The sequence below is a fragment of the Pterocles gutturalis genome, unplaced genomic scaffold (genome assembly GCF_000699245.1).
Source record: "Pterocles gutturalis isolate BGI_N339 unplaced genomic scaffold, ASM69924v1 scaffold4096, whole genome shotgun sequence".
Classification (NCBI taxonomy): Eukaryota; Metazoa; Chordata; class Aves; order Pterocliformes; family Pteroclidae; genus Pterocles; species Pterocles gutturalis.
In genome coordinates, this window is record NW_010097564.1 from 6,244 (window position 1) to 21,850 (window position 15,607).

General features: G+C 40.7%; 1 protein-coding gene across 1 annotated transcript; it reads left to right on the forward strand.

Moving 5' to 3' along the window:
* The first annotated feature begins 8,650 nt into the window (after positions 1-8,650).
* Positions 8,651-9,815, forward strand: PLEKHF2 (pleckstrin homology domain containing, family F (with FYVE domain) member 2). Its single transcript, XM_010077196.1, has one exon. It carries the CDS (start codon positions 8,663-8,665, stop codon positions 9,410-9,412), a length of 750 nt encoding a protein of 249 aa, XP_010075498.1. The 5' UTR covers positions 8,651-8,662; the 3' UTR covers positions 9,413-9,815.
* The last annotated feature ends 5,792 nt before the right edge of the window (positions 9,816-15,607 follow it).

Sequence of the window (15,607 nt, forward strand, 5' to 3'; positions counted from 1 at the left end):
TGTTGTATGTTTAAATAGCACCCAGGACAGCCAGCTCCAGCACAGTGCAGGCATTCGGTTGCTACCGTCATGTCAGCTTTTAGCAATGATAATGACCTTTAGAAAGCATTTGTCAAACTCGTATCTCCTCTCAATGTAATATTTTTTGGGTTGAAATTTATTTTAATTTCACTTTATGGTCAAGTTGGTCTCTTTACTGTTTTGTAAAAAGCAAATGGTGAATAGTGGAAATATATAATTAATATTAAAAGTCCCTGCAGTTAATTGTCACATTTAACTGTAAAATATAGAATGAAATATTAGTGAATTTGTATAATGGGTTACTTAAAACACTGTTTCCCTCAATATTTTATTATACATACTGAATGACAGAAATAAAGTTTAATGAAGTCCCTCTTGCTCGTATTTCTATGTCATCTTTAATCCAGCTCTTGTTATTACCTTTATGGTCCTTGACAGGTAGTGCTGACTTGTGCATCAACACTTGGATTCTCATTACAGCTCATCAAATCTAAGTGCATAGAAAGCTTAATTCTGCCAACAAATATGACACAGTGAAACATTTGGGACAAGTGATAGCATCCTTCTCTGTGTGTGTTGAAGGAGGCTGTGTAGGAAGTGGAAGTAGCAAGACCAAAGTAAGATTTAAAATTTATACTGGTTTCTCTTTTGACCTGTATCAGAAGCATAGAATATCTGCTGTGCATCTGTTTAGTTCAACAATTTTCTACACTAAAACTGTTTTCAAAGGTATCTGCTGTGCATCTGTTTAGTTTAGCAATTTTCTACACTAAAACTGTTTTCAAAGTATTAGCAGTGGATAAGTTTCCTTAAACAGGTTGCACTTCAGAAATTTTCACTGTTTACTTGGCAGTGCTGCAAAAAGTCAAGTGTTGTTCTTAAGAGCGGTACATCTAATATTACCAGAGATGGGAGTACTGTGTTACAGTACTGAGATGCCTTCAGAGCTGAAAGTTTGTCCACAAAAAGTAGTGATAGTACAATTTCAGACAGAGCTTTAAATCAGAGGGATGTATGAGGGTTCTGGGTGACTTAATTGTATTTGTTTGACTGTAAGTCACATCAGTGTGTCTTCCTTCCATAGGCAAAGTACAAGAGGAAAGTTGAGTGATGTGATAATATAATGTATAACAGCTATTTGAGACCTATTACTAAAAATAATCGTAGAATCATAGAATGGTTTGGGTTGGAAGGGACCTTAGAGATCATCTAGTTCCTACCCCCCTGTTATGGTCAGGGACAACTATGTACTCAATGACTGATTCTGCCTGACGGACTCTTAGAGTTTGATATTTTCCTCTGCAGGTACAAAAGATGAGTCATCTTACAAACCAGTTATTTAATGCATATTAGATATCTGGTCTGCAGATAGTCCTTGTCTGTCTTAGGTTTACAGTTTACTTGTTTCATCTTGTAAAAGTTTTATTGATCTTCTGTGTCTTTTATATATGTTTAACTTGTGTGATTAAGTATACTAAAGATTCAGTTCTGTTTGAAATCTGTTTTATTCAGAGCCTGCGAGTTGTGGAGTCAGACATGATAAAACCTTTGATTTTTGCCTTTTATTAAGTGACTCTAAACAGAAACTTTTATTATGAAACATATGTTACCCTTAGACAAGAAGGAAAATGGGTTAGTTTGAATGTATGTCGTGGTGGAACATAGCTGTTGATGTCTGTATGTGCGAACGCAGGTGTGAGAACAAGGGTTCTGTATGACAACTGGATAATTATTTAGAAGTTTATTGGGTTCCAAGGTATTATGTGCATTCATTTAGATCTGCTATTTTCTACCTTTTCCTTCTTCTATTCTTTTTGTATTCCTCCATTTCTGAGTCTCCTCTTTTCTCTATATTTGCTTCACTGAACAATATCTAGATCTCATTTCATCTGTTTTAATGGTGTGATCAGATGCTGTGGCTAGTGACTTTTTTTTTTGGATTTGTATTACTGAATCTGTCTTGGAAACATCCAGGATTTGCTGCTGCTTTGGGACTGGATGGGCCTCTGTGTGGTTAGTTTTGAGCTCTTGTACTTTTTCTGACAGCTTAAATACTTTTTTTTTTTCCCTTTAAAGCTGTCACTGTGACTGTGAGTGTACACAGCAGTGGATCAGCTGCCTGCACCCTGATACCATGTCTCTGAGAAATCCAGACTGCCTAGTTTGTATTAATGCAATGTGTTAAGTGTAACAATACCATGGCTCTGAGAAATCCAGACTGCCTGGTTTGTATTAATGCAATGTGTTAAGTGTAATCATTAACAGCCTGATTGCAAAGATGAGAGATGAACTGGCAGTTATGGCGAGGCCAGTGGCATTTTCCTCCCTTGAAGGAGAGTTGAAGGAACAATCATAGATGCTTATTAATTAATGTCTGTTAGCAGGAACTGTGTATTGGACAGGGCTTGTTCTTGCTCAGGCCAGAAAGTAATGGAGCGCTGCTGGTTCTGCTGTATTGCTGAAAACCTTGAATTAAGGTTGTGTCCCCTCCTGCATACCTGTCCTGCAGTCTAAAGGGAGTGCTGGTCGTTAGGATGGTACACCCTGAGCTGGGCTGAGGAAGTGTGTTTGTGCTGAGCTGTGTGCAGTTTCTGTCACTGTGCCATAATAGCTTTTTTTCTCCCTTCCAGCACCTTTATGTGTTATCTATGGTTCTGCTCTGTGGTGATCATGCCAGCTGCTACAGTGGTAATATAGTAGTAGAAGACTTTTCTGGCAGTGTTGAATTAGGTGTAGCTATGTCAGGGTTGCTCTCTTCTTACTTGAGTCCTTATGTCTGTCTTCAACTACAGCTGTTCTTCTATGGAGTTTAGTCTGGCCTCCATCAAGAGCAGAGCTAGCATATAAAAGAAATATTCTCCTCTTCTAAATAAGACCTGTAGAGGCATTGAGTCCTGGGAGCTAGTCTGTTTGGTCACCAGGATACAGGGGTGGAATGAAACAGTTACATGGGTAGTGACTGGTTAGTGCACAGCAACCCTGATGGAATTATTTCCCTGCTGCAGCAGTTTGGAATGTTAATAACTGTAGTAAATAGGCGACTTCCTCAGCAGGGGTTGTGTTTTAGGTAAGTGGGTAGGTAACTTCTTAGTTTTTCAAAGGTTTCAGTAACATCTACATTTGCTCACTTTTCAGATGACTTTTTTCACCAACAGGGTGCAGATGTAAAACTGGAGTGAAATAGGGGAGGCAAGAAAATCTTGATCTCTTGATAACAGAATTGTTATTTCTGTAGAAGCTCTTGTGAGTGAAAGTAGCAATAACTTGGTGTCAAAGACAGTTCTGCATATGGTAGAGGAGCTGGGGCTTTCTGTGTCATTTTGTCCCCTTTAAATAGCGTATTACACTACAGAGTTGAAAGCCTTTGCCTGGCATCCTCATTGTGAAGTGGGTTTACAGAGAGCAGGTGTGTGGGAAGGACAAACTGAAGGTATTGCAGCATTTTGAGAGCTGAGATTGATTTATTCACAGAAAGGCTGCTAAACCCTGCTCATGGTGCAGCTCTGTGTAGCTGATTTTTCCTATAAAGTGATCTATTTATTTTTGTGATGTTTTGACTAGCAGATAGCAAGAATGTGAATCTGATGTGATGGACTGATGGTCCTTACAGGCAAATGGAGCCCTTGCATGAGGGCCTGGGGACCTCTGGGAGTCTGCGTGCAAAATGTGTGAAACTGGAGTCAAACACGATAAAAGTCTGAACAACTAGGTTTGAGGTTTTTTGCTTCATAGCGTCCATAAACTGAGACAGTGTGTAAGATGCTCCCACTCTCTCCTTAAGTGGAGCTGTCGAACCTGTACTTTTGAAGCCCATGGTTCTGGTTTATTCCTTGCTTCCTTTGGGGAAGATTTAGGGCACGTTTCCAGCAATTTGCCATCACTCGGGAATTGGTTGCTTTGATCAGGTCTTGAGTTCTTGCATGTTGAGGACAGTATCTGCTGCTTATATTGGCCAACAGTAGAAATTTCAGAAGAAGGTTTTAGCTGGCAGGGAGGAGGATATTGCCACCCAGTTCCAGGGTGTGTTCTGTTATCTTTTACAATATATCTGAATACGCTTTAAGAAAAGATTGTTGTAGTTTTGAAAGACTGGTAATTGATAACCTTGCATAGCTTTTTGGACTCTGACATCTTGGGGTTAAAAGTTCTTTTGTGTGTCTGGACAGTCTTTTAACATCTCCTTGGTCTTTGTGCTCATGAGAAGAGGTGCACCTCTTCTCTTAACTGTAGCTCTTGTGACTTAGGGATAGCTTCTATTTTGTAGTCCTGGTCTGTTTTTTCCACATTTCATTATAATTTTTAATCACGATGCTTTCCAGGTAGTTTCTTATTATCCATTTCTGAACTTCCTTCCTCAGAAAAGGCTAGTGAAGGTGAATGAGCATTAGTGTGTGTAGGATTTCAGGTAGATTTTTATGATAAAAATGTCAATGTGCTTATTTTAAAAAGTCTTATCAGTTTGTGTGTGAAAATACAATTCATGCCCTGCAAAGGTGGAATAATGCATTAGCAGTCTGTAGCTTTTACTACCTTAATTGAGGCTGGTAGGTGAGAATTTGTTGAACCTTATAGACAAAAGTTTCAATCCAGAAGAGATGCGATTATCTTGTCTGTTTTTAATAGTCCTTAACTTGCCCCAGATTCTTGCTTTAAGTCCAGTAAGCGATTATTTTCCCAGCAAGCTGAAAGTACAGTCTTGCTCTGGAGTCATGTGATTTGGTTTCAAGAATGATGATTATTAAATGATCCTGGTTAGAGTTGTTTTCTCTTAGGTCGTCCTAGAGAACAGTTAATTAAAACCTTTAGCCTTTTCTCCCCGTTTTCTTTTCCTGGTGACTTGTATTTTGAAAGCTTGCACGCTGACCTTGAACCGAGTTTGCTGTTTGCTGGCAGGGAGCGCAGAGTGCGCTGGGCTGGAGCTGCGGAGCTTCCTACCAGGCGCTGTAACTTACACCGAGAGCTTGCTTCACTGAAACTCATCAGTAGGATTGTGGGGCTTTGTGGCAGTTTCACCCGGGTGGACTAGCAAAAGTATTTAACTTGCTGTAATTTGCAGATAATTTGTATAAAAGTGTATGTTGAGAAGTCGTGCATCTTGATTTGTACCTGCAGAAAAGTGTGTTTCGCTGGTCTGTCCCCTCTGTGCTGTGATGGCTGATTTCCTTCCCTGCTTCACAGGGAACATTGGATTCCTAAATAACTTTAGACTGATACTGCGACTGACTCCTTGTCTTCTGAGTCTGAAGTGGCTGTTGGTGCAGTTTTGGGGCTTGCAAAGGCTGTTTATTGCTTGTATGTTGTTAGATGGGAATGGTTATTTGGCAGTTAATGGCAATTAACCCTCATTCCAAATCCTGGGCTTTGGGAGTCAGGCACCTGAATTTGATTTTTGAGCCTAGCAAATACACATCAAAAAGTTGCTAGTACTTTCTTCTTGGTGGATAGAGAGACAATAGTTGGGACAAGCCAACAGCGTTTCTGCAGAGTGGCACCTCTGCATTAGATAAGAGTCTAGTAGAAGTGAGGCCGACCACTTACCTGAAAAACTTACTCCCAGATGCTGGTGTTGTGCCTCCTTGCTGTGTGGTAGTAGGTAGCCAGAAGGTGTATATTTAAAAAAAAAAAAGGGGGGTGGGAGGAGAGGCAGTGTATAGGTCTTAATGCTGAATGAAACATGCAAAGGTGGGTATTCTGTGTCCCTGTGCATGTAAGTTAGCATTGGTGCTTGGAGTGCTTGAAAGAAATAAGGTGTGTGTTGAAAGGTGTGTTTTGGATATGTCTGTATAGTCATAGCATTTTAAAAAATGAATTGTACTGTTGTAATTTGAGTCTTTTGCCATTCTCTGGGAGGAAAAAAAATACTGTAATATTTCTGTTCACTGATCAGTTTATGCCAATGTACTTTCTATGCAGGGCAGTGTCTAAGCATCTTCCTTCCCATCCCTCCGTCATCTCCCTCCACTGCAGCTATCCTGCCAACCTGAGCTCTGAAATTCTCGGGTTTGTTCTCGACTTGATCAGCCTTCTGATCTAATTCACTGTGTAGCTTTTGTATTGGCACAAGGGAGCAGGGAGGGGGGCAAGTAGCAGAAGTTGGTATCGCCATAGAAGGAGACAAAGCAGAACCATACCAATCCAATTTGGTGTTGCAGAAGGGTTTAGGGATTTGCTACAGTGTCTGCTTGTGGGCATCTCTTAAAGGCAATAATGGACAAAGCTTCTAGAACCTTGACAAGAGTAATGGTTCAGAAAAGTAGGGCTGGTGAAGGAGGTGGAAATAACTGGATTTTTCTTGGGTTTTCTTCCTTTCACTCAGACTCCCAGTCTTCTCTCTAGGGATAAGTGACGAGTGTTTCAGTCCTCAGCTTAATGAAGAAGGCAGTGATGTTTTTTTCTGATTGAAGAACAAAAATTAATGTTTGTTTTCCAGCAAAGATGACTTAAGCTTACTGTTAAGAAAATACTTTCTAACTGATCAAAAGGGGAGCCACTGGACAGGGTAATGGAGGAGATCAGCCTTTTTTTTTTTTTTAAGGTTTGACTGATACCTCGTGGAAATAGCCTAGATGCACTTGCCTGTGTGCCTTGATGCACAGTTAAATCTCTTGAACTCTTTAAAAGTCAGTTTGTGTTCTGTCTTGACCTTCTGCAGATCAAAATAATTTAAAATTTAGTGGCTTTGTGATTCTACTAACCGTAAAACTGGTTAACACAGTGCTCACATATTTAAACTAATGCTGTAAGGCACATAAAGAAAATTCAGAAGAAGTGCTGAGCAATGTCTTTAATGGGTTATTCTGTCTTCAGTGTCAGACTTTTAAAAACAGGTCAGTTTAGTTGCATCTGGGAAAGCCCACTTGTCAAACTATATTTTTGTGTGGAACTAATTAAACTCTCAAAGCAGTAACTTCTAGGTTATCTTTTAATCACACTTGACATTGGGCATGTGGATTTGTGTAATCACGGGTAACATACTTATTTAGATGAGGCCTGATGAGAGATTTATATCAAGAAGTTTCATCCTTGTTTCATAAGGAGGTATCTGAGCTTTGATTCATAGGAAGATTGAGTGGATCAGGCGCTGGCAGACTGAGAGAGTCAGAGCAGCATCGCTGCCTTGTTTCAGCCCAGTTTTGTTTCAGTTATGGGTTGATGCTGTATTCATGGCAGGCAGTGTAGATCTAAAAGAAAAGGTGGGTGAACGTAGAGGACTTCCCAAACTGGGATCGTGTTGGTAACCACAGGTAACAGGCACTGGAGTATTTGCTGTTCAGCTCTCCTTCAGACCTGTTCAAAGCAGTGGTTTCTACCAAAGGGTTTCATGAGCATCAGCCCTGCAGGAGCTGGAAGGGAAGGTGCAGGAGAGCTGTCTTTGTGTGCCTAGAGCCACATCTGTCCTTAGTACTTGCCTCTGCCAGCTGTCTCACTGCTCCATCAAGCACATGGCTCAGGTTCATGGCTGGACTCAGGAGGAGCTTGGGGGGAGCAGGTCTGGATGGGACTGGCAGGAGTTTCCTTTGCCTGACTTCTGCCCACGAAGCTCTAGGGTAAAAGATAGGCTGAGGAGTGGTTTGCCAAGGTATGAATCACTGTAGTAACCTTTTAGTTCCCTGTTGGATGCCTTAGGAATCTTACTCTTACAAGAGAAAATCTTATTTGCTACTTGTGGAAGGATGGGGGTGGTTGTAATCTGTAATTGGTACTCTGTAGTTAATCAGCACTTCCTGAAAGATGAAGCCTTCTTGCCTAAAATTTCAGGCGGTGGAGGTCACTTGGTCTTTCTCAGAAGCAGTTGTGAGCTGTGTGATTTATCCTCTGTGCTGGTCTGCCTGTGTACATCGCCTGCTCATGATGGATGCAGATGTGGATTGAGTAGGCGAGGAGGAGGGAGGGATTGTGGGGCCCTTGCAAAAAGCAGGCACCAGCAATGACGTGATGGGCCACCAGCTGTGACTCGCTCCCTGCTCCTGCCTCAGGAGTTTGCCATGAAAGCAGGTGGTGGGGGATGCAAGCTGTGGACTGTACAAAATGTTTCTAGTAGGTAGGTTCATGGTTTTGGCCCATGATTTAAGGTGTATCTACTGGGGAAAACAAAAAAAAAAGCAATAGTGAGCTTGGGTATAGTGTTTTCCTGTGTGAACATCAGTTATGTAATTTTTGTTTGTCGTGTTAACACTAACATGGGTCTCCAAGCTGCTCAGTTAAGTTGGTGTTTCTGTCACCATTAGAATTTGGAGTGATGGACAGTACTTTCTTCTGCCACCCAGAGAGTAGGTGCAGGAGGATATACAGAGAAATAATGAGCGTTAAACCAGGGTGCAGTAATCTTACTAGAGAGGAAGCCGCCTAGCCTGCTGCCAGACGCTCTCAAGAACAGTGCTGTAGGTACTGTGATAAAGATAGCTGTCAGCTGGATGGAACATCTTTGCTTTTGAAAAAAAGATTAATCAGTTGCTAAAAACTCTTAGGTGCTAATACTTGATTTAAATCTAGCCCAGGTTGGTGCCTCTGAGCTAGTGGGTTTTGCTAGATATTTTAAGAAATGCGGGGTTGGTGCCTTCCTTGGGGAAGGCTGCTGTTGAATCAGTCCTGTTCTAACAACAAACTTTTTTTTTTTCTAATTTTAGGTTACTTGTGAAAGATGGTGGATCGCTTGGCAAACAGTGAGGCAAATACTAGAAGAATAAGCATAGTGGAAAACTGCTTTGGAGCAGCTGGTCAACCTCTGACTATTCCTGGTCGTGTTCTAATCGGAGAGGGAGTACTAACAAAGCTGTGCAGGAAGAAGCCCAAAGCAAGACAGTTCTTCCTGTTCAACGACATTCTTGTTTACGGTAACATTGTCATCCAGAAGAAGAAATACAATAAACAGCACATAATCCCACTGGAAAACGTCACTATTGATTCCATCCAAGATGAGGGAGACTTGCGGAATGGGTGGCTTATCAAGACACCAACAAAGTCTTTTGCGGTTTACGCTGCCACCGCTACAGAGAAATCCGAGTGGATGAACCACATCAATAAGTGTGTTTCTGATTTGCTTTCCAAAAGCGGGAAGACTCCTAGCAATGAACATGCAGCTGTCTGGGTACCAGACTCGGAAGCTGCTGTGTGCATGCGCTGTCAGAAAGCAAAATTTACGCCCGTCAACCGTCGTCACCACTGTCGCAAGTGTGGGTTTGTTGTGTGTGGGCCTTGCTCTGAAAAGAGGTTTCTTCTCCCAAGCCAGTCTTCCAAGCCTGTGCGAATTTGCGACTTCTGCTATGATCTTCTTTCTAGCGGGGAGATGACTGCTTGTCAGTCCTCTAGATCAGACTCCTACAGCCAGTCACCTAAATCATCTTTAAATGATGTATCTGATGATGATGACGATGAAGACAGTAGTGATTAAGGACCAAACGTTTTTTCCATGTGTTGCAATTTGTGTTTCAAACCATATGGAGCTGCTTTTGGGGAAGTCTATAGTGAGGTTCCTCAGAAAAATCCTGTTCTAGCCATAAAATATGCCTGAATATCTTCAATTGCGATGTGCCTCAATCTATGAATTCTCTAGACAATTTTTTTCACTCTTCTGCAGGGATAGACTGTTGCAAATGTTATCAGAGTATTTTTGGACTTCTTATACTTGAGTTGTGTCTAGGTTAGACTTTTGTGGAAGATTGGAGAATAAAATGTACTTTCTTAATTTAACAACCCATACTTCCTAATGCTTCATGTTGATACGTTGTTCTGTGGGTTTATTTGGATATAGGGAGGAAAACTGTAAGCATGCCTGGAACAGTGGTGTTTTGGTTAATCCCTTAGACCATCTTGTTTTCTAACCATCATATATACTAAGTTGAAATGTGATGTAACTTACAAATTAATCACAGAACTTGGAAATTATCTTGTTTTGCTCTTATTTATGACTTCCTGTGCCAAGCAGTGCCTTGTAACCAATTGTGCTGATTCAGGAAGAAACAAACCTATTCTATGTCGTCTGTATTTGCCTGATGCTGGTATCTGAGAGATTGTTGGTGCTATTGAAAATAACTGCTGTGTTCAAAGTGAAGCTTTGACAAGGTCATAACCGTACCCTGCAGTGGGTGACAGAGACCCAGATTGCACATCCTCCCCTGTGCAGGCAGACCCCAAAGACTCTGCAGATCCCCACGGGCTTCAGTGGGGTTCTCCTTGCAGGGGTTGCGTTGCAGGTTGGGATCTTGAGATGAGAAGCTTAGGGTCACTCTTCAAGGGGATTTATACTTTTTCAGAACAGTTTTTGAGTTTCAAATTTGGCAAATTCATACTGAAATTTCAGTTGGGTGTTATAGCATTTGGATGTGATAGCCTGCATATTTTTGGAAATAATTCCCAAAAATTACACTAAATTGTTTCTCAAAACATTGGTGAGAGGGTTTTGTTTGATGTGTTTTTGTTGGGTTTTTTTTGTTTTGTTTTTTTTTTTTTTTAATTGGCTTGTTTAAAAATAGCCACATACTTTGAACAAAAGGCCTGCAAGTATCCTTATAAAATTGGCTTTCCTTTTCACACAGCTGACCTCAGGATAAATGTGAGATGTGAGTTATTTCATTCTAAATGTATACCCAGGACCAAGAAAGATGTATTTAAGACTTATAATGAAATTGTCAGTGCAGAAAATGTCTCTACTGTAGTATTCATTTCTATTTTTAATAAGTTCTTGAATACAGAAGTGTCATGTTCCCATATAAGTGTAAAACTTAGACTTGCAAAGATATGTTAAACCCCCAAATACTATGTTTCTATATTTTTATAATCGTAGCGTCAATTTTGAAGCAGAAAAACCTCTTTGAAATAGTTCTATGACTATAGTAGCAACTGACTTTATGCAAAAAAAATGTTAAACTTTTGTATCTCTTTTAAGTGACAATTTCTGCACTGTTTGCCTTGCTTGGCAATAATTGGGTTAAATATTTATTGAATAAACAATCAATGCTGCATATTGCACTAGTCTCCCATTCTGTATGCTGTAAATGTCAGTCACAATTTTTTTAAATGAAAATTAGCAGAGCACTTCAAAGCCGTAGCTCTCCGTGATATTTCTGGTAGCTAAAGATGCACTTAGTTTCTTTAGGGAGGCACTCTGTGTTAATAGTTTGCAATACATTGCTTCAGGTGAAAATTGCGTTACTATTTTTAGATTGGGCGATTTCTAAAAAGTAATTTTTTTTAAAAAAAGCACTGAGGAGTATTTGATCTATTTTGAAATAAACATAAAAAGGGGGAAATGCTTTCTGATGGAGACTAGGGACCACGAAGATTCTGTAAAATTGCCAGATAAGCAATAAACAATTGTGTATACTGGAAGACTAGCTGAAATAAGTAGTTACATATACTTATTCCGTGAAAGGTGAGGGATTGGTGACCTGCAGCAGGGGAAAGCGGGCTATTCAGAGAACGTACTTTCAGTTAATAGTGCTTACTTTTTGTACCTCTCTACATTTCAGGAATGGAGACTTGTCAGCTTCAGTTTTTATACAGAATCAAAGTACAGACCTCCCTTGTATATACTTTTTAATGACTAACAATAATTTTCTTCCTGATGCAATTGTTTCCTCTTCCTTAAGCTGTCAAATATTAACTTGTCTTGTTCAAGAGTCCATCTCCTTGTGTACTTTCCCTGTTTCTATACGTTGTGCTTACTTTTCAGCACTTTTTAGGGGGTGGGAAGAGGGTTGCACAGTTAGATCACATCCTATATTTTGCAGAATGTTCTTATACCTACTTCAGATATCTTTTTGTCTGTGAATGAAACTTGCACTGTGCTGCACTGATCCCTGAAGCTGTAACCAAACCAATGTGTCTGGGGGGGGGGGGGGGTTTTTTCTTCTGAAATGAAAAATGGAGAGGGGGGGGGTGGGTGTTTTTCATCTGAAATTGATGTATATGGTCCAAGCTTTTTGAGAAAGCATTAAAAAGAATAGTGTTTTATGGCAATATTCCTGTCCCTCAGTTCTGTTTGTTTAAAACTTTACAAAATGGACTTAACATCGACTTCTCTTGTACGTACAAATTCTTGAAAGGGCTCGTTTTGTACTTGTAATCTTGTTCTGTCAAATTATTTTATTTACAAATATATGGTGTAGCTTCAAGCCTATGTGTTTAATTTTCTTTAACTGTGGGCCTTCAAGGGTGACAGAAAATAGGGTGGCTTTTTTTTTATCTTGGCAAGAATTTTAGCAGCAAGTTTATTCACTATCAGGAGGGATCGATGGTGTGTAAGTACCCAGGATGAGATTCAATATCGAAGTGGAACTAAATGTAGTTATGGATTTAGAAAAGCCACTTGGACGATTGGGTAACTTTTTAAAATGAGGATGACCAAGTGTGTTGCAAAGTTGGCTTTCATTGGACCAGTGGCAGCAGTGGCACCACTAGAAGAGGCTGGAGGATCCCCCATGTGTGGCAGGGTGCTGAGCAGCCCAGCCTCAGTGCTGCAAGTCTCTGCTCTGGGCCCCCTCCAACTGCTGCTGGGGATGAGCCTTCTCGTGGTATCAAACTGGAGAGTAACTGAGTACTTTTCCCAGAGCTTCTACGCACTTATCTTAAAACAGTGATTCAATATGGTCAGTCTCTGTATATTTTATGTACTTTTTTTTTGGTTTGTGGTAGTTTTAACCTGCTTTTTTTTTTGAGAAGCTTTTCAAATCCCATGGAAGGAAAGCAGCAGCAGTGCCTGCAGCGTCTCTCTTGCAAGGCTCTGCAGTCAGCTCCTGCGTTGTTGAAGATGCTGTGTTGAAGAAGTAAGTACTTACTTGCTTTGGCTGAGTTCATGTTTTGCACACTCTTTGCCAGTACTGCATACTTTGTTTGCTGGAAATATTAAGGAATGGGAAAAGTCTCTCTTCTGAAGGTTTTAATTGAAGCCTACTGATTTTAACCTCTGTATCTAAAGCTGCTGCTGTTATCTTAAGATAAATTAGTCTGTTTTCCTTTCAGGTTTGATGCAGCCGAACTTCCTGTAGCTAATAAGTAATCTTTGAGGGTCAAGTGCTGTTGCTCAGTTAAAAATAAAGTTTAAAAAAAATGGGTGAGTGGATAAACAAGCGTTGAGTTTGCAGCCGAGCTTTTCTCTAACAGGCAGATTATTAAAATGACATGCAGAAACCTTGTATTTATGTGGGGCTTTCCCCCCAGAGGATACGCTTTGGCTAATCTCTTCATGCAAATAAAATGGTGGTTATTGTCATTGCTGGCTAATGTTTAAGTAGAAGCAGATTATGGGTTGTATTATTCTGTTTTTTGTATTTTCCTGTGATTTCCCTGAATCGACAGAAGAATAGGTAGTTTTGCTAACAGATATAGGTGGAACAGAGTTGGAGTACTCCTTTTATTTTACTTTTTTCCCCCAGCAGCAAATTATTGTAGTAAATATTAGAAAGTATCTTGGCAGTTTAGTGCCTTTCATTTGATGAAATATGAGCTGCTTGTTTGTGCCTGCAGCCGGTCTCCTGCCAGCGCTGGCTCCCGTGAGTCATGACTCTCGCTGGGAAGAATCTCTGCTCTGTTCCCTTGCTGTGATCGAGTTTGGAGCTGCTGGGGATTGCAGCACAGTGACGATGGGTCTGCTGTACAGTGATAGGCAGCTCTGCTTTACTGCATGTATCTGAAAATATTTCTAAACTCTGTCAAGAATAAGTAATCTGAATCTTGATCTTCAGACTGGAGATTCATTGTTTTCTAAATTATTTTTTAATTGTCTGGAAAAAAAAACCTACCTGTGCACAGAGTAAAAATAACAACACTTCAGCTGCACGTGGGCACATTTAGGATTAAAACTAACAAAGTGTAAATTAATTGAATTGACAGTGAAACAATCTACTAAGGAGCTGGAGGCATTTCAGGGTCACTTGATGCATCTAGGTGTTGTTTAGCCTGCCTAAGTGGAATAATCTTTCCATTGGGATGAAGTTTTACATTTATAAAACTTGTAGTTACTTGTGTCTAGTATTTTAAGAAATTCTGTCTTGGGTTAATTTCTGCAAGCATAAAAAGCTACCAGATAACAGCAGCAGCAAAACCTAAGGTGATGCAGAGACCTGGTTCCACCCTCCCTTTTCTGGGTCATTCTCAGTTACACAGAGGGTAACTGGATTAAACGGTAAGAACATATCTAAAAGAAACCTGCTTTAAAAAGCCTTTTACGCATGATGTCACCTGCCTGCGTAGTGTTCATGCAGAAAGCAAGAGCTCATTTTATTCAGATGTTCTGAGGCATAATGGTAATGAGTTCAAGGGCTTAAATCTTTCAACAGTCAGATCTTCAAGAGCATCTGTTGACCTTTCTTAGGTAGTTATTTTTTTTTTGCTGATGAAAAGTAGTTGTGGTCAGCTCTATAACAGGTGTGAGGGGCTTGCTAGTAATTCATTTTAGCTTCTGGCTAGATTTAATGTTTAGATTTTTCTCTCCAAAAGCCATTGCCTATATGCAAATTTAATCATAGTCTGTTACAGTAAGAGTTAGGGCTTTGCTGGCTGCTTTTTGTAGAGCCTGGTGCTACTGTTGAGCACTTCTACCCTGTGAGTTTGTAATGGGTTTGCATAACATCAGTAGTCTCCGAGAAAGCTGTCTAGCAGTGAAGGAAGGGGACCTGCTTGGTCTGCTTGAAATAGCAGTTGGTTCCGTTGGGTATCTGCCCCAGTCCAGGTCTGTGCTGTCTCTCCAGAATGACAGCTCCAAAATGAGCTGGGACACCTGCTTTGGTACATATAAATATATAGATAGTAGTTTCCTTCCATCACCACCTGACTGGCTTCGTACTTGCCTTATCAGGGTACTCCTCTGGAAGATAAGTGAATAACAGAGGGCAGAGCCTGCCTCTCCTGTCTGACGGGGATGGTGTGAGCGCTCTCGCAGTGTTACAATGGGTTGTGGGATGTGTACGTGTGTGCCGGAAATACGGAAGACAACAGAGCTAATTGCTACACTGAGAAAATGAGCATGCTAGTAAATTAAAATTGTCTGGAAGGAAAGATCTGGCCTCTCAGTCTATCGTGAGCATGCAAAGCGCTGTGGAGCTTAATGCCAGATGCAGAAGGAAAAACAACCAGCTTCAATGAGAATGGGCCTTAGAGAGCCTGTAGTCTGCTCTGAGGCTTTTCTTCTGAAGCTAGAATTACTATTTTTTTTTTTTTAAAAAAGGAAAAAAAGAAAGATGGTCTGTGATAGCATTACTCATTGTGTGCATCTGACCTGACCTTTATTGTACAAAACTTGGCATTTTGAATAGAGGAGTTTAAAAGGTTGGAAGGACCAACCTGCCTTTTAAACAAGAGACTGGTGTAATGTTTTTAACAGCACTGAAACGGCGCACGAGAGGAGGAACACATAGAATCACAGAATGGTTTGGGCTGGAAAGGACCTCAAAAGATCATCCAGTTCCAACCCCCTGCCATGGGCAGGGACACCCTGCACTAGCCCAGGTTGCCCAAAGCCTCATCCAACCTGGCCTTGAACCCCTCCAGGGATGGGGCATCCACAGCTTCTCTGGGAAACCTGTTCCAGTGTCTCACCACCCTCACAGTAAAAATTTCTTCCTGATGTCTAGTCTAAATCTCCCCTCTT

Coding starts and splice junctions, on each gene's coding strand:
- PLEKHF2 (XM_010077196.1), top strand. CDS start 8,663: ATGGTGGATCGCTTGGCAAACAGTGAGGCAAATACTAGAAGAATAAGC.